Source organism: Leuresthes tenuis, unplaced genomic scaffold (assembly GCF_036924035.1).
Source record: "Leuresthes tenuis unplaced genomic scaffold, fLeuTen1.0.hap1 SCAF_2, whole genome shotgun sequence".
Taxonomy (NCBI): domain Eukaryota; kingdom Metazoa; phylum Chordata; class Actinopteri; order Atheriniformes; family Atherinopsidae; genus Leuresthes; species Leuresthes tenuis.
The window spans coordinates 7,429,229-7,454,456 of NW_027325356.1; the positions used below are offsets into that span (position 1 = coordinate 7,429,229).

Consider the following 25,228-nt stretch of genomic DNA (forward strand, 5'->3'; position numbering starts at 1 on the left):
TTCCCCCATTATGCAGGTACAAGTTTGTTGATGATTTCAGTTCAATTCATTTCAGTCTAACTCAGAAATACTTTTTGAATCCCTCAAAAGGAATTAATCTTCTGTGATATAAATTGTTATTAAATATATTAATCTTCAGATAAAAAAATAAAATAAAATATTATATTGTCTTCATGATTCTGCTGCATCCTCATCAGGGCTCCAAACTAATCCATTGTATCCACCAATGAACTCCCCAACATGATCAGGGGAAGAAATAGTTTAAACTTCTTACTTCTATCTCTCTGTTTTGTTCCTGCTCTGCATCTCTGACATCTTCTCTTCAAATAATCAGAATTTTGGATCTCATTTTAGGTATTACTTTGGCTTTGGAAAGCTCAGTCAGCTGCTCCCATATACAAACAACTCTCCAGTTTCCATGGTTATGCATCATAACAGATATAAAAAAGTGCCAGTTACCAGCAGAAATCATTCCTGTAGCAAAGCACCGCAAAAAAAAATGCGGAAAAAAGCTCATTAGAAAATCTCAAGAAAGAAACAAAAAAAGACAATATGTCCAGAGCTACTGCAGCAGGCTGCCACTAGTAACTCATTTGTTCAGTAGATTGTATACTATATTGTATGTCTTTTTTATTATACTATTTTTTTTTACTTTACTATAAGAATGACCTACATAGAATACAATCAACATGTTAATTTAGTCTTGTATTAGAAAAATAATTTGATCTTTAAACTATTCCCATACTAGTTTGAGAGCATTCATTCAATATGTATTCTATAATGCACGGCTGTTGGCTTGGTTTGAAATTGAAAGTTGCCTTTTAAGACCGAAGGTAAATAAGTTAGATAGCAGAATATAATCTTGCAGAAGTCTAGGATTTTAAAACTGTATCTGAGACATTTTACAAGATTGATCTTAACAAAAGTTAACGGACAGAACAATTGAAAAGATATATCAACATTTATTGATGGACAAGAAATTGTACAAGAGATTAATTTTGTATTTGGCAATTATGTTCTGATACATCATTTTAGTGGAGTGGGGACATGCATGAAGGGAAGGTATAATTCCCCCTGGAGTCTGGACACTGTTTTTTGGGTGAGCAGAGATAGTAAGTGACAAATACTTTCAGTGAGACTCCTCGGGTATAATTTACAAATTTTCTATCACTTGACTAACTGGTTATTTGACGCATGCTTCAGCTGCAATAATGTAAATTGTTGGGTAGTGTCATCCATAACAAGACCTGATAATTCTCCAAAAGTTTTCAGAATAGAGTATGTTCATATTTTAATCCCCATGATAATTTATCAGCGTAAGATCCTCCGTCTCTGACTGCAGGTGCAGCGTAAGGCTGCTAATGCTTAGTACCAAGGGATTTCTTGAAAATATGTTGCAAAAAGAGTGTAAAATGTTATTAAATATAGTGACGGAAACACTAAATTGTGTTGCCCAAGAAGACTTCCTCCCTTCCTGGATTATGTATTGATTCGGTGTGTGCATTCAGAGAGCTTTGTGATGTGCATGTAGCCTTTTTCACACAGCCTTTTTTGGTTCGACACTGATGCGTCTTTGATGCGCATCATGTGAAAGTACAAAGGCTGAATGAGAAGTTATGTTGATCCACTGTTGATACTCCTCTGAGCCAGCAACATAGGTAGTCATGGAGGCGTAACAGTCTGTGTGAGTAAGGGAAAGCAAGCATTGAGGGACACACTGCTCTGGCCAGTAAATACTAGCTTGCAGTTTGTAAGCACACACTTCACTAAGGAGTTGCCTCTGTTTGGTCTTTGTTACCACACTGAAACAGTAGTGGCTGAACAAGGGAGTCTTTTTTTACGCAGTTGATTTGCACCCTTTGTTTAAAAGGGCTTGTACTTGCGTCATGTGATAGCGAAAAAGAGGGTGATGAATAACTGTGTTGTAAACAGCTCGGCGGTTTAAGAACTCAACTCTAATCTATTTATCTCGCTCCATAATTATAAGTGCAATCCAAAGTGCTTTATGTAACAAAAGCAAAATAGGATAAAGCGTGTAAATAAAACAAAACAGGAAACATTAAAAGGTAAAGAACACTCATAAAATAAAATTTCCATATTTTGAATTGTAACAAAAATTACTAAATTAATATGAAGGTGGGTTGCTGAATTTCCTGGGGTAGCTATTATTTGTCTGTGTGGCTTGGCCAAGTATTGGCATTGTGTGGAAAACATGAAATAGACGAATAGGGGTAAGTATAAAGTGTGATGTGTGAGATCTGAGTTAAAGTGGAGCAGAAGCAAAAAGTCTTACCAACAAAAGAGACTTAAGAGAACTACTTCAAAACTTTGAGTGTTTATACAGTAGTTAGATTGCACTGTAATTAATAGAGCAACAAACAGTCAAGAACTGACATAGGACTAAGGTCATGCATTTATGCCACTTAATCACCATTTTTACCTGCCCCCCTACATGGACTTGAATTTATGTTTGCATCACATCAGTTGTTCATGAGAATTCACACTTAGGTTATGTATTTATATATTTCAAGCATGTTTTTAACCACAGCTTGAGTGTGTTGACACATTGTAATGAATGGAAGCTGCTCTCTGTCATATTCTTTAATGAGTAACTGTACCCTCTATTCTTGTGACCAGAGTGTGTGAATGAAGATTTCTATCATTTGAATATTAAACTGGTAAATGATCAACACTGCAAACATTATCAAAACCTATTTTTTTTCAGCTGACAAAGCAAAGCTTTCAGAAAGCTGTTGTTTGAGATTTTAGCATCCGTTAACATGATGCAGGTAAAAGTATAAACATGTCCATTAGACTCTGGGCTCTCTGTCTGTGGATACAAATCACTGAATGCACCAAAAAGGAATCTCTGTTCTGACTTCACATTTTTTTAATTTTGAAAAGAGGTTGTTATGTTGAGTCATTGTACACTAACCAGCTATCACATTAAAACCACCAGCCAAAAACTGCATAGGTGCCCCTCATACTGCCATGCCATTATATAACCCACTGAAGCGTGGACTTCACATGACCCCTAAATTGGTTCTGTGAAACAGGCACCTGGGAGATAGAAGCAGATCCTATAAATCATGCAAGTTATGAGGTGGATCAGAATTGTTTTTCTACCACATCCCACAGTTGTTCGATTGGACTGAAATCTTGGACTATGCTCGCTAAATCAAATCGTGAACATTTCGTGATGTTTCACAACCATTCCTGAGTACATTTTCAGTATGGCAAGACACATTATCCTGCTGAAAGAGGCCGCCACCATCAGGAATTGCGGAGGGAGTAGGTGGTACAAATCAAAGTAACATCAAACCCAAAAGGCTTGTTTGAGACCTTGCCTGTAAAAAGGGATGAGAGCAGATGGTCAGCAGCAGGGAGCAAAGACAAAAAGCTGAAGAAATGTTGAACAGTGTCCAACAGCCTTCAGTCTGTAAGCCATTGGAACATTTATATTGTTTGGGTCATCCCTGTTCCGCCATGCACATACAAGGGGGTTACTGGAATCAGTGTTGAGGCGGAAGTCTGAGAAGAAGTGAAGCAAACAACAGCTAGTGACAAACCATCATAGATCATAAAGAGAATAAAATGGCTCAGGATGAGCCTGTTTTCTCCTGTCTGACAGAAAGAAACAGGCTTTATGGAGATTGCCAAAGATGTAATTTTAAGCACAATTTAAGGACAAACTGACTGTCATTTTGAGTTGAGATTACCTTAGAAGTCTTGACATTTCTTTTAAACTTGTAACAAATAAAAATAGCTCATCGGGCTTGCAGGGAAATAGGAGAACTAACTAATTTATAATTACCCATCAGGCATCTGCTTAGGCACCAGCAGAACCCAATCTGTGCATCTGCATGTACCCTCATTAGGACATTGATTAGCACATTGTTAAAAGCAGCATAATTTAGGAGGGGGGCATCGACAACACTTCACATCTGCTGCTCATTTAATAATACTGTCCTCAATCATTGTATCAGTTAGAAGCTTTTTCATTGTGTTACAACATTCTGCATTTGGGTCCATCATGACTCACATTGTTAACAAGGTATTGTTTGAAGGAACTTGAAATCTTGAGTACATTATGAAACATTTACAATGCAGTTAAACCACTGTGCATCTAGTGTTTTTGTTTTGGGTTGTGTTTTGAAGGAATGTTAATTTTGGAACAACAGATTCTTCTTTTCTCTTTCAGTCACTTAAAAATGACGAGACAGTGTCCAAGAAGGATGTGCAGAGGATTCTGGAGCTCAGCCACAAACAGAGGTAAATTCACTTCATGCGTGACACAATTGTCAACTCATGCCTGGTTTAGACGTTACAACCAGTGCCACATTTCTCATGAATATCATCAACATGTTAGTAAACTGGTGATGATCAATGACATTTCTCTATGACAATAATAGTAAAAATTGTGTCAGATCAAGTATAGATGTGTGAAGCTGGAGATGTTGGCTGGTCTGTGTTTCAATAATATTACTGAAAACAAGATTAAGGCACATAACAAGTTACAAAAAAATCTTTTGTTTTTGTTTCTTTTGTTTTCAGAAATCATGAATGAAAGTCCTGATTCATATGAACATCAGGGTAGTCAGGGTCCTACACTTGTAGCCACATGGTGGTTATTGGTGTGCCAACAATCAACAATGGCATTGCTTGAGCTGCATTTTGATCAGGAACCACAGTCTTTTAGCGAGTCCTATCCTCTTCGGCCCCCTCCATTTCCACCAGAAGCAAACAGCATTTTATCTCTAAAAAAAATGCTTCTGGTAGGGAGCTTGTATTTCAGAACTGTTTCTGACAGTTCAGGTCTTTCCAGCGTTATTTATTTGTCTCTTGGTCTAGTTTTCTCACATTTACTATGTAACTTAGTTTGTAAAATAATTTAATTTAGTATTTTTTTGTACTATTTTGTACTTTAGACACAGTTGTTACTGCTCACATAACATTCAAATGCATTAATTAGTTGTGAATCCGAGCAATACAACGTAATTCCATGATTTTTCTACAGCTGTAATGTTCAGAGATTCAAATAAAAACATCCCCAGCCTGTAGAAATTTGTAAAATGACCAGATTTTGAGTAATACGACTAGTTTGACTGCTTTGTTGGCAGCTGACCAGCACAGAAGCCCCAACACTACAGTGTGGAAAGACAGTCATACTGCAATGGACTTTAAAGTTTGCCTTATCTAATCTGTATCTCAGACTTAGTGAAAATGCAAAAGACTAAGGATAGAATGAGTCTCTTAGCTCTTTAAAAAGTTCCTTGGATTAATTTAATTAGTTAAAGTTGCCTCATTTGACCTGCTAAGTCTTTGTTTTTTCCCTTTCTTACCAATATCTACAGAGAACTTTTTAGCTTGGCTCTGAAACAAATCATCCAATGTGTCAGGCCTTTCAATGCCAAACTTCTCACATTAAACATTGACAGTATTGTCAGTTTTAAACATGAGTCATTCTTAGGACACTGTGGGTGTTCTCTAATTAGTTTGATATCACATTTGTAGATTAAAACCCTTGCTTGGGAAACAAAAATCTCACTGGTGAATAATCAAAACCTATTCTATTTTTGTTCGAAATGTGTGTCTTAAATTTGTTTTTCTGTATTTTTAGAGACAATCTGACTGAGAAAATAAGCTTTTCAGGCCTTTAAATATTTACTGTTACTGATGCTGGTGTTGTCCAGTTTTTTTTTATGTTTTTACAGAAAAAGGCAGGTGGATAATGCATAATTCAATGATAAATCATCCTTGTATATTTAGAAATAATGGGCCTGTCTTCCATTTGTTCAAAAGCACATAAACCGTCTGTGACGTAGTGCTTAATTCTTTTGCAAGCAGGCTGAAAAAAGGGTTTATCGAAAGTGCTCTATCAGTGAGAATCGTCTGATTAACGTTGTGTGTAATGAGTCTGTTCTTGATTAGGAGTCATTTGTGGCCTCACACACTCTCTGAAATGTCAGCCTGATTGAAGTCCAGTCTCTTGTGAGCAGTATCGTGATAGCCAATCAATAGCCCATCACAAGTCTGCGGCAGGTCTCACATGTCATCAAGCTAAAAACGATAAAGCAGCAGCTTGCCTCAGTGTTGCCTACCTAGCATTTTGTGAGCCACAGTTTTTTCAGAGTGTTATTAATCCACATTCGGAGTTCCGTGGCTGCCAAGTGAGATTACAAGTTGACTCCATCATGGTGGATACAGACAGGTGATTCATTGCAAGTCATTTATTTTTGACAACTCTTAGCAGAGATTTGATTGCTGTCTGAAAAAAAAATTGCCACAAACTGGAATGCAACAAAAATGTTTACCAACAGAGCAGATATACACAGTTAAAATGTTGCTTTTTATGGTTTCAAAATACAAACAATTCCATCACATGTGATTTAAGCTGCTGCCAAAACATTAGTACTCATGTGTTGTGTGCTCACTCTCTTGGCCCTCAAGGTATGGCTCATACTTTTCTTGCCCTTTTCTGTCAGTTTGGACAGTTGTGATCTCATTTCTGCAGCAAAATGTTTCCGTGTCTTGGATGCAGGAGATAGGATTATAAATGAAATGCCAAAACGGGTGGTTGGCTGGTTGCTGTGAAGAAAAATGTTTGCTAGGCTGAACTTATGCTAAGAGACAAGATCACTGGCATATAAAATGTAAGATATGTGGCCGTCAAGCAGTGAGATCCTTTCACACTAACACTGTGTGTTGCTGTAGTGTCTACACCACAACACCGCTTGACTGTGGCCTCTGTCTCATACTTTTGAATTTGCAGCCATGCTTAGAAATAGTAAACAGACAGTTTCTTAGAAGAAAGCTGCTTCATGTGATGTGATTTCAACAAACATTTTTCAAAGCGCTGACCACATCACTTGGCTCCTTTATTTATAATTAATTTTACATTGCTGTTATCTGTGCACAGTAGAATCAAACAGTACCGAAATAGCCTCTGCATTACTATGCATAACATTTAACATTCGTGTTAAACGAGTAATGAATGTAGGACCAGTCTTCATCCAACAGGCATGAAATCACTGTTGAATGTTTAAATACTGCGTAGTACAACAAGGATGACACACTGTGTAATTTTCATGCATCTAAATCACCTAGAACCTAGCAGCCATTTCCTTTTATTACATACGGATGTACATGTGTTATCAAGACTGTGCATTATGTTGAAGATAAATTGTTCATCAGAAGACTTGACTATATCTAATCCTTATAAGGGTTGAAATTATTTTCTAAGAGAAAACAGAATAAGATACATTTTTGACTACAATGAAGAATAACAACTGAGACCAAAATCAACCAGTTTTGATGTGTTGAGGTGTAAACAAGGTTTAAACATATAAACAATACTTTTACATCGCTGCTTGTTGTCAGTTTGAAGGAACTTCTTTTTTTTTTCGGAAAGTGAGGTGAGAGGTCTCATGTACTATACATTTTTTTAGGTTTGAGTTGTTTTCAATAGCATAAAAGAAAAAAATTCTATTTTTGATGGTCCTTAGTTTGAGTTGCTTTTGGCATTAGCTTCCCCCCTGGGGATCCTTCTGATTCTCTAAAATGAAAGAATTGAGACTGCTGTTTACTGCTGGAAACACTCACAACACTTAAGTACTACACACAACCATTTAAAAAAAAAAAAACTGAAATATCCTTTTAACTTCAGAGGTTCACCAAATACTTTTCAGATATTGCAGTAATCTTTCTCGAAGAGGACAAGTAAACGAAATTCTTGACAAAATATGCTCTTGATTCTGGAAACATAATACTAATTCAAACGATGGTTTACAAATTTATATGTTGTTATGTATGTATAGACAGTTGTGCTGAAATCAACTTTTTGAAGATTCATTGTATTTGTCAATACATGTCATCAGTTAGATGTATAAAATACATGATATCATGTGTTAGATGTAAAAAACACATGATTTCATCTGTTAGATGTATAAAACACATGATATCATCGGTTAGATGTATAAAACACATGATTTCATCTGTTAGATGTATAAAACACATGATATCATCCGTTAGATGATATCATGTGATATTAGTTTATATCTTAGCCTTACTTCTGCTTTTATTATAAAAAAGACATTAAAGACACTATCCAGTAAAGTGAAAGTTTTATTACAGAAATCAGTTTGGCTTACAAACGGAGGTATGCTTGCACTAAGAAAACTATTCTGTGGCAGAGTGCTGAAGGCCTCAGAGAGTCTGAGGCAGATGTGCTAACAGGGTGTTTCTCACTTCCCTCCTACTTGACAGAGAGGAGATGAAGTCCCTCCAGGCAGCCTTGCAGAAGCAGCTGGATGAGGCAAATGAGAAAGCGGAGAAGCAGCAGGCCACGGTAAGAGAAAGCTGACCTCACCGTGAGCCTTCGGGCTCCTCTAACCAGCCCTGTCACCTGTCACACAGTCGCCTTAGTTATCCACCTTCATGGCAAAACAGACAGCTCTTGCCTCAATCTCGCAACAGCCTGTTTTTTTTTTTAAATCAGGAGTGTAGAATCCATTAAATTAAATAATACAAAAAATAAACAAAAAGTTAAATTAATTTTGCTGGAACAAGTGAACGTTTGGCATAATTAACGGATTGAAATAGCTGCGTATTAACTTTCTGTTGATCGACAGATTTAGAAGTTTCAGCTCCAGGCACTTCAAATGTAGTCTAATGATCTTTGAAACTAAAGCATGTGTTTTATACACAGTTATTAAGCAATTATCAATAGAGACGAAACAATTACAGTTACAATGTTTGACATTATTTATTTGTATACAACATTTGGAGCTGGAACAAGATGGATTGTAAACACTTGCGCATTTAAGAAATATATAATATGTGTCTGTATGAATAAATGCACTCAGAGTGCAGTGCATTGTCATAACCATCATTTTTTTCTCCCACATCTACATTTCCATTTCCAAGACTCTGCCTCTCTAAGGTGCTGTTTTTATCAATCATTTCACTGATCTAATTAGCTGCAACAAGTTCCTCTGGCTGATTCTTTTTAGTATAAGGTTCTTTTCCAGTCTTTTTTTTACCTTCTATAAACATTCTATAGGGAAATATTTAACAAAAAAAAATGTAATTCGTCATGTTTCATCGCCATATATCATCATATAATTTTTTTTAAAAAGCTTGCCCTGACTTCTTATGCGTCGTCACATCATTCAATGTGCATCGTGACATTACACCCAGCAATCAAATCAAGGACACTGTCAGACAATAGCATAATAACATTTCAAGTGACATTCCTTCCTTAGTGCCGTGACTAATCCCTGTTTCTGGGTTTTATGGTTTGAGCCTGATATTTGTGTTCAGTTATATTTATTAAATATTGTTATATTGACTATTCAATTTCTAATATCTATCTATCTATCTATCTATCTATCTATCTATCTATCTATCTATCTATCTATCTATCTATCTATCTATCTATCTATCTATCTATCTATCACTTGCATAGCATTTTATTTGCTGATTATTTATCTATAAAATGTTTGCTGGCTGTCATTAGACATCATGCATCACATAGACATAGCATCCAAAATGTCTACATTCATTTTAGTGCCTCCAGTAAACCTTGACAGTAAACTTGAAGGCAGCCACCATTAATATACTTGTGCGTTTTTGTGCTATGACATTTAAATAATCCAAAGATATTCAAGTTCAGACACTCTTGATGGCAATGTCTCTCTGCTGGTTGGTTCACCATTTTTATCCATACTGAAATTTGCCAATAACAGTAGTCCAAGTCAAAAAGTCTGTCATGAAAGAGGAATCGGTGTTTTATTGTTTAATTTGATCTATCATGTATAATAGAACATTTAAACACCATTTAACCCAAAAGCGGAAAAAAAAAATAGTTCTGTGGATATTCATTATGGTATTTCAGAGCGTGTCATTTTGTGAGTCCTCCTGCACTCGGACAAATGAACTAATTATGCATCCATTTGAAAAATTGAATTTCAACAGGAAATAGTAGGTGAGGCTTGATCAGGTCTTTGTAGTTGACTGACTGGTTTTGGAAAGTCGGTGGGGTGGCCCTTTAAGCTTCTGTTTGTACAGGAAGTTGGAACTTTTTTGTTTCATTTGTATTAACTGCTTTGCTATATGTTTCAAATATTCATGCTGCCCATAGGATGCAACTTCAGCTATGTTCTGATGTTGTGATCTTTTCTTTAGTGTCACTATGAAACCAGCATTTTTTGGTTTTGAGTCAAATGTTATTAGATGTCTTTGTAGATTCTCTGTTATTCATGCAGAAAGCAATTACACCTTTTCAGGTTCCAACTTAATCCCAGGTATGCAACCTCTTGTTGGATTGTTAGTTTCATGAAAATATGTAATTTACCCACCTGGTCATAATGTAAGATGTGAAGATTCACAATCATGGTGCAAAATATGTTTAAAAAGTTTTGGACATGTGGTGCCAACACCAACACCTCTGTAGAAAGATTGTTTTATCAGGTTAACATACCAAAATTCCATGATGACAATACTTAGATTCATTTGACTTAGTTTGTGAAAGAAATGTCCAGGGAGCATGAGATATCATTCCCACACATTGATTGGCCACCATAGTGTCCAGACCTTAACTGGATTGACAATCTTGAGGATGTGCTTGAGGAGACTTTACACAGCTGACAACTTTTCAACTTATATCATAGATCTTATATCATCAATATAAGATCTATTTATTTCTATACAAGATAGAACTTTGTGACATAGTTTAAGCTTATCATTATAAAGGCTAAAGTCATTATCAAGACTATCAATGGTGCAATTTGGCCAGAAAGTATATATGGCTTCTATCACAGCTCTCTTAAAACAGCTATGTTTTCTGTGCAGAGTGTATATATTACTGTCCTCAAAAGGGTATCCCTTATACTTTAAATTCAGGTGGGCAGAGTGTTGACCTGGGGAGCTGACTGTCCTGTGTTGTATCATGTACTTTTGTAGAGGTTTATTCAGTCTTCCCTATACATATGGCTCTGCACTCCTTGCAGTGTTAGACTGGATATATAGCACCACTCAGCCTGATTAGGTGTTTGATTCAGAACTCCTTCCCAGTTGAAACTCAGCAAGCTTCTATGATATCATAAAGATTATCTTTAAAATCTTGTTGAGACATTCATGTTTCATTCAACTGAAATGACTTTGATTGTCACGTGACTTTTCATTTAGCCCCACTACAAGGTCAAATATTAATTTGTGCTTTGTTCTTGAAAAATTAAATACATTCCCGTCAGTGTCAGATGGACTTAGTGTATGTCTGAGTGTACTCCTACAAAGCCGCAGTCATGGATGTAGACAGCAGTTTGAATATTAAAACTGTCTAATCATCTTAATTGGCACAATATTTTATGACTAACATATGGTTTCAATTAGAATAACCTGAGTTAAAACAATATTTAGTCCTACTCATAAACACATAAAGAAAAAAAAAATTGCATTTTCTGTCCTCAGATGCAATGCTTTTCCCACTTAATTTCACTCTTTAAACAGGCATAAAATGTATTATTGAAAGCTATAGTCTTCTAACTGTGTGTTCAACACTAAACTGGTAATTCTATATTTATTACTCCTTTTAATGAAAAACACAAGTGAATTGCAGTTTAATGTTATATTTCTATATTTATTTTTCAGTTGTTTTTCTTTAACCATTCCTTCAGGCTGCGGCAGACACTGAAAAGCACAAACATGAACATTGATGTTATCATGCCTTGCTTGGGGATGTGTGTCAACTGGCGAGACTTTGTTTACCATTCCCTGGGGTCTATACCTGGCATTAGGTCATCAGCCCCATGAATCTTTTCCCTTTTGTCCCCAGGACTATCTTGATCACCTCTCTGAAGGACACGCAATGCTAGAAAAAATACTTCTTTAGAACGGATAAACAGAAATAGACCAAACCTTGACCTATCTATCTTACTCTAACACCCACACCAGACTAATTCCTTTAGATATACGATTGCCCATGGCAGAAGTTTGCCATCTGCAGGTATTTGAACCTCCAAGTGACTGCATCAAGCAGACACACACCACAGACCAGCAAGACTTGCTGAGCCCATGATAAAAAGATTGCCATAAACAAAGAAATCCCTCTGATATGATAGGCATAGAGCATGTTAAATGATGCACACAGCGGAAAATAGGAATTGCTCATTGTTGGAATGAATGTGTCGGTCTATCAAATGTGCGGAAATTACAGTCAGAGTCACAATCAGAGTCTGCCATTAAACATTACCAGACACTTGTTATGCTGCACTAACTTTTCAAGACACGAGAGAAATATCATGTGTGACAGCGTTTTTATCAGAGTTAAAAAGCCTTTAAGCCTTTATGGGTGGCTATCGGAACAGTAATAAACTGTTTAAAATGTCATTGCGGCAAAGGGTCTCTGTGCCGGGTTATAAAGAACTGTGTTCATTTATGGTGAGAGTCTTAGTTATAGTGCCTTGATGTAAATTTACTGAAATTGCTCATTCTAGGTGAATTAAAGATGATAAATCAAAGGTTGACACGTTTTTTTTTTCTTTGCTTGTGCTGATATATGGTACACTCAAGTCATTGTAAAGTAGCTATTTCAAATGTCCAATTAGCCAACTATATGTTAAATCATAACGTTATTTCTTTTCTCTTCAATGGTCCCATTTCTCTCTATTTTAAACCGGGAGCAGTGACAGTGATTGACTATGACCTTTGATGTTAGACCTTTAAGCTTTAACCACTTTGTAACCGTAACGTTCCTTTTCACAACACTGAAGACAATCTGGTTTTAAGAAAAAGTGTTTTGAATATTATTTCATCACATTTTTTATGTAAACACGCCTTTAGAGAGTGAAACAGTACTGGATTGTTGTTTCATTTTTAAAACTCTCCACACATTCTTCATTTGTGACAAGTCAGGACTGCAGGCTGGCCAGTCCTGCCGCCCCCAAGTTTTAACCAAGGCTAAGAGATCTGAACACATCACACCAGTTTTAGAAACTTTGCACTAGCTTCCAGTCAGTCACAGAATAGATTTTAAAAGCCTAACGGTTCAGGCCCAAAATACATCTGCGATATGTTCAGAGAATATAAACCCAGCAGAGCTCTTAGATCCAAGAACTCAGGTCAGCTGGTTCAGTCCAGAGTCCAGACTAAACACGGAGAAGCAGCATTTAACTGTTATGCTGCAAACAAGTGAAACAAACTGCCAGTTGAGATTAAACTGTCACAAAATGTAGACATTTTTAAATCTAGTTTAAAAACATTTCTTTTCTCATGTGTCTATGCATGAAATCTGCAATGAATCTCTTAATTTATCTAGACTGTTGCTTTTTTTTAATCATATTAATTATTTTATTTGTTTCTCTTTATATTCTTTTATATATTTCTAATGCTTCTTCCACTTCCCGCTGCAATGCTTTTATTTTTGTAAAGCACTTTGAATTGTTTTGTACATGAAATGTGCGATACAAATAAAGTTGACTTGACTTGACTTCCCTCAGTCATGCTTTTGGAATGTGTGCAGAATGTGGTTTTGCATTGTTCTACAGTATTTTTTTTTAGAAATATTTGGTATATTGATTGATTTGTCCACAGTACAAGTCACTGTGTGATTGTCTATCCCAGATGCCTCGTAGCCCATAGAAGTCGATGCTGCCTCTGTACAAGGTTAAATTAAGGTTTCCGTACCGTAAGACTTCTAGTTGAATTTGTCCATGTGGTTCTATTATTTATTGATGAAGGATAAATCTTCATACAGTGTAGAATTAGGGATCGGAGATCATAGGCCAGATTCTTTGAATCTCTGAAAGATAATTTCCTTTGTACAGTGAGAAATTGGAAATCTTTTCAAATCATTATTTGAGAAACATCGTTTTTAAACATTTCAATGATTTTCTTACCCATTTGTGGACAAGTAGAAGGTCCTCTGCAGTCAGTCTTTTTTTTAATCGTAGTTATGATTACAGCAACTTTTGAAAATGGTTTATGTTTCTTAATTATGTTAACATTTTTACCTAATTAAAAGCCCCACATTTCTCCTGTCTCAAATATTAAGAAATCAAATAAAGTTAATGAGAAAAAATATGAAAAATCTAAAAGTCTAAAATAAAAATAAAGGTAACAGTTTTGTACGTTTGTTTGTTTTCATGAGAATTTTTCAGATTTTTTTTTATTTGGGTTAACTTTTCTTAAACATGCTCACTGATATAAAAAAAAAAAAAAGAAAACACACCGATACAGTTGGATTTTCCATTTTAATATTTGCCTTTTTTGCATTTTCTGTCCTCAGATTAAATATCTGAAAGTGGAAATGGAGAAAAAGACCAAAATCATCAAGGATTTACAGCAAGAGGTGAGTCATCAAAGTATCATCCAAGTCTACCTTGAATTGCAATAGACGTTCATGAATTAAACCATAGTGGTGGAATTTACTATTATTTACCCATCATTCACCTCCAGTCTATTTAATGATTTTCTGAGTCCGCCAAATGCTTTTTGACAAACCCAGGGAGCATGGCTGTAGCTGGTTGCTTTCACTCAAAGGTGGACATACACTGGCATGAATGTGTATTTTATCAGCTTCTTTTTAAATACTGGAACATGGTTGCAATCACGAGTGCTGTAGCTTTTGCTGGCTGAAAATTTGGCTCCTTCTCTTCTGCCTCTGCATGGCTTTTACGCCTTTGATTCCAATGGTCTGACAAAAAGATCTGCTAGTCGCTGCTCTTGTGTTAGACAGCTGAAGAAAAAGTTCAGCAAACAAATGTCACTGTAATTGAACTGAAAGTCTGTGACACCACAGTGTCTGCCACTCAGCTTGTTATCTGAGGGATCAAATAAAGTGGAGAAAATACACCTACAAAAGAAATCAAAACAACCTCGGCCCATTAAGTGTTCCACGGCTACATCGACAGCAGCTGCCTTTAAAGATGTTTACACCTTATAAGTTGAACGCCTCCATTATTATTTTTTTCATTTTTGTTTTCTATTAAGAGTGGTTTATCTGTTAAATGAAGAAAGGACAGAACATACCGATATAAAACTCAAAACTAAAAAGATCAGTAATTTACTAAATGAAAGTAAATCATGCAATACATCCATTTAATTGATGTTACTGAAATTTAGAGATATGGAAAATCTTTTTTACAATTCAGTGCATAATCTTGGAAAAAGCTTGTAACCAAATGACATGAAACAGGTTATATATATTTTTTACTTATAATGGAATGCAGCTATGAATTGCAGCTAAATAAATTTCAAACAAAAAAATACTGTATTGACTTTAAGACAAGAGCAAAAAATATATGTAATAAACAACTATGCATAGCAGCTGTTAGTGTTTTCTCTTTAAATAAAAAAATGGAGGGTTTATACAGTACAGTAGATTGTTTTTAATTGCAATAAGCACTCAGCATTAAAAGATAAATGATGATGAACTGATTCTGAAAACTATGCTATGAAAAATGATTTTCATCAGATGTTCATATTAATTGAGACCAGTTCTGATTAAACTCTGTTTTGGTAACATGATGAAGCGCCTCAAATGGAGGAACAAACAATGACATAATAAAATCATATCACTGCTGTCAAGCTGTTTGAAGAAGTACCTGCCACAGTGCAGGTTTCTGTTAATTTATTAAATGATCATGTTGAAAATAGAGCAGCAGATGAAAAAGGAAGCAGCAGGTTCATCTTTCTGCTTTGCCTCCTGCCGGTTGGTAAAATTCTTTCATTTTCATCATCTTGAGTGTAACAACAGGATGAATCAATGGTAATATTCAACAATAATTATGTTCAGTATTTTGTGTATAATTTCCCACCAACACATGAACTGTGTGTTACTCCTAATGTGGAGTTTTTGACCTCTGGAACTATAGAACAGCTGAAACATATTGACATGGTGTTACAATATATGTAACATTGATCAACAGCTGCCAGCACTGTGCCAAAAGGACCATGCCATCAACAGCAGGGAAGAAGAGACGAAGCTCATGAAGTGGAATGATTTAATCAGTTCCACCAATCACTGTAGTCTTACACAGATTGAATCAAGCTTTGCATTTTTGTCCATCTTATTTACTTGAAGGTGATGAAGTAATTTTTTTTTATTTTACTGCATTTGATGAGACAGATCCCTGATTTCTCCAGTCCTTATGTCAAAATATCCCGAGACAAGAGGCTGAGCCTCACTTTGACCCTTCTGTCATTGGTTTGTGACAGAGAAAGGCACTCAGTGAGTGTGAATCGGTGAATGTGGCTCGTTCAGTGTACTACTATGAGTGGTCAACAAGACTAGAAAAGTGCTACGCAAATTCAATCTACTTTTACTGCCACATTTTATGTAACTGGGCTTTTAAACTAGCTCAATGTTTTATTTTTTGTGTTCCATTATGTCTACAAAAGAGAACAAAATTGCCATTATGATCCACAAATAGCCTTCCGCATTAGGTCATATTTTAATCATGCTATTTTTATTGTGAGTTTGTGCTGCAAAAACAGGTTACTGCATTGTGTAAAACTCCCCCGAAAGCACTTATTCAACAAAATAAAAAAAGCTAATTCACTAGACTTAAAACTTTTAACTGAATGTCAGAAATTGTCTCACAATTTTTCTTTCTTCCTCCATTTGAATTAAATTTTAACATGCATTAAAGTATGTTAGAAAAGCTGCCATAAGCATTTTCAGCTGCCCCAAACCCAAAAATCCTTGTGAAACTCTAAGGGACTGTTGATTAAGTTGATTTAAGTATACCACTTGGTCTTTACACAGTATTCTGTAAAATTATTTAATAAGGTTCAGTGATGTATTTGACTGAGAACATCGTCTTTCCTTTGATAAATGTGTTTCCTAATTACCTGTTCGGTACATTCAGAACCAAAAGCTCAAGCGCCATATAGAAGCACAGGAGGCTGATAAATTTCAGTGATACTGCATAGTCAGCAAAATCTATAAATGAATATCCAGCCTTGATTTCTACTCATATTGTTGAAAAATGGATCTTCACTCCTGAGCCACGTTGTAACATCTACCTTTCATGTGTCTCATTTTGTTACACAGTTTATTGGTTTAAAATTAAGCGAGCCTTTCTTGACAGCTCCATATTCTGACCTTAACTACCATCACTGAAATCCGCTGAAGAAATAGATATGGTTTATATGTAAAGGTTTTAAGGCTGAATATATGCTTGTTTATTAATGCTCTTTGAAAGTAATGTCAGAGGCAGCAGACTAAAAGAATGTCTGAATGAAATGCGTGGAATTTGCTCTTGCATGCCTCTCTGCAGGGGGTAATCAGAGGTAAATGTAGAGACCCTACTGTAATCAATCAAGTGATTTTCACAGCAGGTGCATGTGCATGTCTGCAATACTGTGCAGCAAATGAGTTTAACTGACTAAATGACCCGTAAAGAAGGCCAGGATAGACCTTGCAATGTAAAGATTCCTTTACCCCTAAACAACATTTTGATTTGGATGTAAAATAAATCCAGAGACAGTGAATAAAAAGCATGAACATTTTATAATAGTACTCCCAGTCGGTGCAACTTCTGTATAACTTTATGTTTTCACATGTTGTGATCCCAGCCCTCCTGCTAAGGCTCATTACCATGAGCCAGCCGTAAAATGTACACATTACTCTTGCCAAAACAAAGAGCTGGCAAATGGCTCTGCCAACTGTTAGACTTGAATTAGAGTTAACTGAGTTGTAATTGAAGTGACTTGACAAATAAGTAGTCTTTGGTAAAGAAAAAGTCAAATTCTTTTACACAATAACTGACAGTGTTGTATTTACACAGATTCACACCGGGTACAGGGAGGAGACATAAAGCAGTGTCACAGAATGCAAAATCATTTCATAAACCCACTGCTTCCCTCACCAGTCTCTCTCTGATAACATTTTGAAGTTTGCTTTCACTGTTACAGACCCACATATCTCGGATAATGGCTCTGCAGATCTAAGAGCCTTTACAGTCAGATACAGGAGGGATCAGCTGAGGTCAATAGAAGTCAGGGAATTTCTTTGACATCTGTGCCATGTTGACATTTAAGTTGTCTTTACATACAGGGAACTATCAGCAACATATCTTTGTATCTTGTACACTTGTGCGTGACTCAGAATTAATTGAAAAAATGTTATATTTTCCATCAGGAATAGTTGAAATACAAAAAAAATAACTGAAGCAGATCAAACCAAATTTATAAATTCACTCTTAATGGGTGAATGCCATTGGTGTAGCTATAGTCACATTGGTCATTGTTTCGGGGAATATCATTGAGTTTGGCCTTTCAGGATGTTGTCATCTTGGTATTTGGAACAGAATCTTCGCTAACTGAAGATCTGCAGGCAAGACACACAACCATCAACTGGCAGTTTGTCAATGACAAGGTCTCTCAATCCTAAACCACACCCTGCTTTTTTTTGTCTTTTCACTTTAAAGAGGACCATCATTTACAATCTCAAACATATTGAATCAAAATGTGAAACTAGCAATTGAGACCATAAAATCATGAGGAAAAAAAAATCAAAAAGTAAATATTGCAGATATCTAAATGGCTTCTAAAATCTACTTTTTTGTAATTAGAGGTGTCACCCCCTGTTTTTCAATAGAGGATGGAATGGCACTTCCATAGTGGCATTACTTTAAAGTGCTTGGAAGTTTGATATCCAGCTTTGGCATACAGGACAGGAATAAACTGATTACATAACTAGTTACTTATTTTATTTTATTAAATACTCTAATGATATTAGTCTCTATTTTATCAAGGATGATATTAGTCTCTATTTTATCAGACTATTTGAAATGTCACTCAAACTGCTTTGCAATAAACTGAATCAGCAATTTCTATAAGGCTAGCAACCCCTTTTTAAACAGAGACCTGGCCGCAACACCAAAAAGATACATATTTTTAATTGTGGTCAGTGGTGAAGCAGATGTGCTTTAGAAATATATGTTTATAACAGAACCCTGCACCGTATGAACTACAGGTGTAAAAAAACAAAAAAAGCTGCAGTTCACATAGTGCAGGGTTCTGTGTTATATTATAGTTTTGGTATTCTGTTGTATCCTCAGTTTTTAAATGCAGCACACTTTTTTTCCTGTTCTTTAGTTTGGTAACAACTTAGCTGATGAGTGAACATGCAGTATTGGTGAGTAACTTAGGGGTGAACTCTATCAGTACACAACACGGACAGGAACTCACAGCAAAAAGTTCAACATCTGGGGTGTAGCAGAGACGTTCCTTTTTCAGTGACATGTCCAAGATTACACCATCTTTTGTTAGAAAACACTGTGATCCTCCTCCTTTATTGCTATATTTCTATCTGCAGTATCCGTCTGCCCATATAGACTTAAAGCTGAGTAGATGAGGTGTCCTCATCAGGTTTCCAACTGTGTCCATTTATCTGCTAGTGATCTCACACTGCCCATGAAGAGAAGGGAAGAGATGGGAAGAGACGTCTCCCCTTCAACTCATCTGAATTTGAGGTCTTATTCCAGGTGTTACATAGGCTTTGGAAAGCTCAGTTAGCTGCTCCAACAGGTTAACAACTATCCTGTTGCCATGGTGGTGCATCATAACAGATGTAAAAAATTGCCAAAGTTACCAGCAGAAGCACTTCCAGCAGCAAAGTATCCAAACCAGCAGAGAATTTTTTTTTCAGAAATCTATGTTTTCATAGAAAAAAAGATGAAAAGAAAGACGCAGTATGCCCAGAGCTACTGGAACAGGCTGCCAACATCTAGAGTGGTGCCATTATTTTCAGTGTATTTTATATGGTTATTATGTACTGTCTGCAATTGACTATTTAAGAGTTGCAGTTATAAAGGCACTAGGATCCAGTACCGTATAAAAAATGCCAGTGCTTTAGTAATTTACTCCTATCTGTAGTTCACTCTAAGAAAACTTTATGATCCATCTCAATGAAAGAGCAGTACAGATCTTGCATGAAAATACTGAATAGAAGATTGGTCTGTTTTTACATTTATAGCAGATCTTATCTACATTGTGTGGACAGCTGTAGCAGCTGTTGGACAAATGGTTAGCGTATGTTGCATTTTTAATGTGAACACGGGTTATTTGATGATTTCCTTTTTCTCAGGATTTTGGAGTTTCCAAAATTCCAATGCTCAGAACTGTGGACAAACTTTGTTTTCCGTTTCACTGAAGTGATATGGAAAATGCAAAGGTCCCCATTTTTACACTGACACGACCTGGCTCAAAAGTCGCATCAAAAAGGAGGAAGCACACGGTTTTATGGTTTACAGAATTAATTTATTAAAGTAATCCAAATCCAAAACTAAACTGAATATGTGCAAAAGAGTAACTGTGAGGAGTGGCAATCAGTTGTCAGTAATGCAGTGATGTTGTACATGGAAAATGTGCTGCCAGTGTGTTGAATGGTGCAAAACTTAAAAAACAAAAGGCAATGCCAACAGAACCCAAAATACACTGCTGGAAAGGGACAGAGCTTTTAATAACTAACTCACAGAACGCCGGCCAGGTGCACTGAGTTGCACTAATCACAGTCCAGTGCTCCAGTCAGGATCTGAGGAGAAATAAAGATACACATCCACACAAGACCCTGAAAGACACCTAAAGGGCCGTAACAACACTAAAGCAGGAAGCACAGCTTTATGGGATGGTAATTGCTCTGGATATCAGAAATACATTTTCAATAGTTTATTCATTTTTATATCAATGCATCATTCACTTAAAGGCCATGTTGTTTTTGTTGTGTTGACATAGTTTAAACCTGCATTGAAAGAAATTGTTGACTAGAGGAGGAAAACATGTAAAAACAAATCATGTCAAAATTGGTTTCTTTTTTTAAACAGTTTTTGAGTCAATTTTCACCTGATTTACAATTACAAGCCCTTGCTCAGTCATGCAGAACTGTGGAAGACTGACCTTGTGGCTATGAAAGTATAAAATCTTCTATGTTAAGTGTTAGATTTTCTAAAATATACTTCAAATTTTAGTTTTGGTCAAGTTGAGAAAAACACATGTAAAAAAAACTGACATTGACCAATGCCCTATGTATCAAATATAATAAAAATTAAGGCAACCCAAATAATTGTGAAAGTCAAAAGCTTTTTAAAAAAAAATTTAAATAAATAAAAGTAATGAAAATGACAATGACAAAAAAAGGACTCTTGTACAGGATAAAAGACAGGAAATAGAAATTAGGCCTACATTTACTAGAGACTTGAAAACAGGTTAGTTAGAGGTTAGAGATGGATCATAAAGTTTTCTTAGAGTAAACTACAGATAGGACTAAAACAGGGGAAGTTTTACATTTCACATTATATTTGGTCTCTATATGCTAGAGTTTCTAGCGTGCAAAAGAAGAATTTGTCTTTATTTAGAAGTTAAGCAATGGTCACATGAGATGCTCAATGGAGTGTTTATCAGTGTTATTTTACAGTAAATGAAATACATAAGTGGTTTAAAAATACTTTTTGTAATAGGGAAGGTTAAAACTGATTGTCAAAAATTACTTTTATATGTTTTTCGTAGTTAATATGGTAAAAGGGATATCTTTTATAAAATATAATGCTAATTTTTTCATTGTTCACCATTAGCAAGAAAAAATAAACAAAAATACAAATTAAACAGTCTGCTGTTACTACTTTTATATTATCAAAGGACAGACCGAGAAAACAGACATTTACAATCAACAATAACAAGCAATAAGCAAAATCAACAGTAAAATATTCTCATGACACACAGTGACTCAGGGTTTGATACAATTTAAAATAGTATACAAAGAGAGATTTAAAACAATGGTATGGTGCTATAGTGCTTTATTGGACAGTCATTTGAATATAGTAAAATGTGGAGTGAATATATCAATTCACAGTAGTACTCTAATTACCCACTCAACCTGGTTTCAGTAGTGTGACATCTTTCCCCCGTTCATTCCTTCTGAGAGCTACTGAGAGCTCTAATAAGTTACCACGGTCAATGTTGCAACGCTGTTGATGTAGAAAATGTCAAGCAGTGCAGCCTCTCCGTATATATCTCTGGTTTCCATAACTTCGAGGTTATATTGTCACTGCAAAGGCCCGGTCAACCTCTCTGCGTAAAGCTTGACTTCTGAAAGGCTACATGCCAGGTTGTAAGATCAGAGGGGAACAAATCAGCTACCCAGGTGAGGTTCTATTGGTCAACAATGGAAGCTTGATATTTTTCCTAAAAAGTATGGGGAGCCAGTGAAGGGATACAAATACAGGAGTGATGTAATACACCTGTACGTTTGTGTTATAAGACAAGATACAGCTTTCTGAAAGAAGTGCAGCAATGAGAGAGACACCTAGCTGACATCAAAGCATTACACTAATTCCGATAAAAGCAATGATCATTATTTAAAAGAAATTAAAAGACTTTTAAAAAGATTTGAAATTAGATAAAGGCCTCACTTTAAAAAAAAAAAAAAAAACTCATTTTCACCATCGAATTTACGTTTTTCTTATCTAGCATCATGATCCAATTTTACAGTTTTTTGTTCTTTCTTTTTCTTTTTTAACATATGGCTTCATGGAAGGTTTAAGGCCACCTAGATAAATGTAACAAGCACTGCAGGCACCACTTCAGTTTCATCATCATTAAAGCTTGTTGTGCATGTCAGAAACACTGTATTATTTCTTTGTTCTGAGAACTGTGATTTTGTCATGTGACATGTCGACTAATTCCTGACAAAGCTGACAGGAGCATCCTTACAGCAAACACGATCCTTTGTTTACACCAGTATTAGCTTTTGAAATGCGCTTTCATGTTGCACATCACTGTGAACTGTGTCATGGTGTCACTAATCGCAGTACTGTCGCATTTCACTGTCAAGTCATTATCAGTGATTTGTTTTCAGGGTTTATTGTAAGAATATTGGAGGGTGAATGTTTTACAGGCTGACTTGGATCCTGCTGGGACTCATCAGGTTCTCACAGAGCTCTGTAATTGACCGTTTTGCCACACACTCAGCTACATGCCGCTGATGCAGAGATTTTTTCTCGTCTAAAATGGCTTCTCGTCATTGTCCTCTTCCTTTTGTGTCCTTTTGATGTAATTTCACTGGCTAAATGGCAGGAAAAAACTCTTGCTCTGGGGCATTTAGTGGATGTCTCTGTGATAGTCGCATCAGCCAACAAAAAATAAAGATAAACAGAAACTAAAGAAGGCAGAAAATGAAGACGGTATCAATTTGTATTTAGAAGATGACAAAGTAGATAAAACGACTGAAGTTATTAGATGTTTGATATTTTGTTTGTTATGTTTTACTTTAGAAGAACAGCTTATTGAAACCATAAGCTCAAGTGTCACTGAGTGTTAAAGGCTAAAAATCAAAGTCACTTTTTTTTGCATTTTAAAGTGATTTTTCTTTGAGCACAGAAGAACAAATGAATAAACAACCACAAAAAAATAGGGATATAAAGTAGAAAAAGTGGTTACTCTTCTTTGCAGTAAATGCCTAATTTATTACTCTTGTGAAAAATACTAATCATCATCCAATCTTGCTTAACATGTTTCACAACTCTCTTACTCTAAAAACGATTTTAGAGTAAGAAAAAAATATTCTTTTCTCCTGGGATAAGGTTGCATTTAAAAATCTTGACTTGAGAAGTAATTCTTATTCACTATGTAATTTGTTTGAATTATCTTGGGGACACAAGAGCACAACTTTATTAAAGGGGAACTCTGGTATTTTTAAACCTAGACTTTATTTCTATATGTTTATCTACTCACCGAGAACAGTTTGGCAAAAGTCGGCGTCCTTCGGAAGCTATTTAGATAACTCGCGATCCATATAACGGAGTGAACGGGGCAAAGACAATGCAGCCTTTAAATAAGGCATTATCTGTCTTTATTTCACCAATACATTAAGACGAAAGAATGAACTTAGTGTACTATTGTTCTGTTAACACATATGTGCTGTTATGTGGCTACTTGCGGCTATAGGAGGGATTTCTACACAGGCACTCTACTGGGGCGACTCTACTGAGTTCCCCTTTAAGTAAAGCACCACAGAATGGATTGCTTAGAGCAGTGTTTCTCAATTCCGGTCCTCATGACCCACTGCCCTGAATGGCTCCTTATCAGGCCACTGCAGAGCTTGATGATGAGCTGATCATTGGAATCAGGTGTGGTGGAGGAGGGAAACATCGAAAACGTGCAGGGCAGTGGGTCATGAGGACCGGAATTGAGAAACACTGGCTTAGAGCAACAGATTTTCTAAAAGAATAAAATCAAATCTATATATTTAAGGAGAATTACGTTTAATTATCTGTTCTTGATTTTATAGATAGCAAGTGAAGAAAAACTAAAATTAACCTCTTCTGCCAATTCTCATCAGAACTGTCACTGCAGCATTTTGAAACAGCAAGGTTTTTGACCATGCCATTCGACTGTCCTGATAAGGTATTTCCGTAGACCAGCTTAGAAGCTATTAATGTATGAACTTACTTTTCTTCATCACCCTGAGAAAAGATGTTGTTAATTTTGTTTTTATCGTGTTGGTGAAAGTATGTGGCCCTCAACATTTGATAAAGGAGATATTCTTTTGAAAAATAACTCCACGTTCTCCTGTAATTATAAGTTTAACTAGAATGTTTCAGAGGTTATTTAGTCTAAACACAATAAAAGTGAAAAGTTTGACAAACAAACATCTACCAGACACACGTCAGAGGTGTCACCAGTTAACACATTTGAAACCTGTTTTGATTCCTTTCAAACAAGTTCAGAGTTTTAGTTTAGAAAGAAACTAGAAAATCTATTGAGTATTAAATTAAAGGTGCCAGTAAGCCAAAGATAAATTATTAAAGTTTTGATTGGTAAAATAAAACTACTTTCAGCATGTTAAAAAAAATCAGAACTGAGCAAATAAAGACACGTGAGCCTATTCAATCTGCTCTTTCAGTGTCAGACGTGTGTCTTGTTTCTCAATCACAAAATGCTTTTGTATTTCATCCATTCTTTATTCATTGAGCAAGTGATTTCAGTTCATGACACTGTGGTCATTTCAGCAGCAGAACAGCTCTGACTTTAGCATTCTCCATGCACAGAATTGATTCCCCCTCCACTGAGTTCAGAGTGAAACCCTGAAAACTTGTCAATGAATCTCTGATTTTATCATAAAAAGCTCTCACTTCACTTTACCTGGCAGCTTTGCATTCAGTACAGTGGCAGTTGATGTGAGTCAGAGGATTAACACATTATTTCCTTTCCTCAGTCAGTGTTGGAA

At 35.9% G+C, this 25,228-nt stretch overlaps 1 protein-coding gene across 2 annotated transcripts in view; it reads left to right on the top strand.

Moving 5' to 3' along the window:
- luzp2 (leucine zipper protein 2) overlaps positions 1-25,228 on the top strand; it is a 157,170-nt gene that overhangs the window by 77,963 nt on the left and 53,979 nt on the right. For both annotated transcript variants that reach the window (XM_072380007.1, XM_072380008.1), the window contains exons 3-5: positions 4,202-4,272; positions 8,266-8,347; positions 14,285-14,347. In XM_072380007.1, coding sequence (XP_072236108.1) covers positions 4,202-4,272; positions 8,266-8,347; positions 14,285-14,347 — 216 coding nt within the window. The remainder of the gene's footprint in view (positions 1-4,201; positions 4,273-8,265; positions 8,348-14,284; positions 14,348-25,228) is intronic.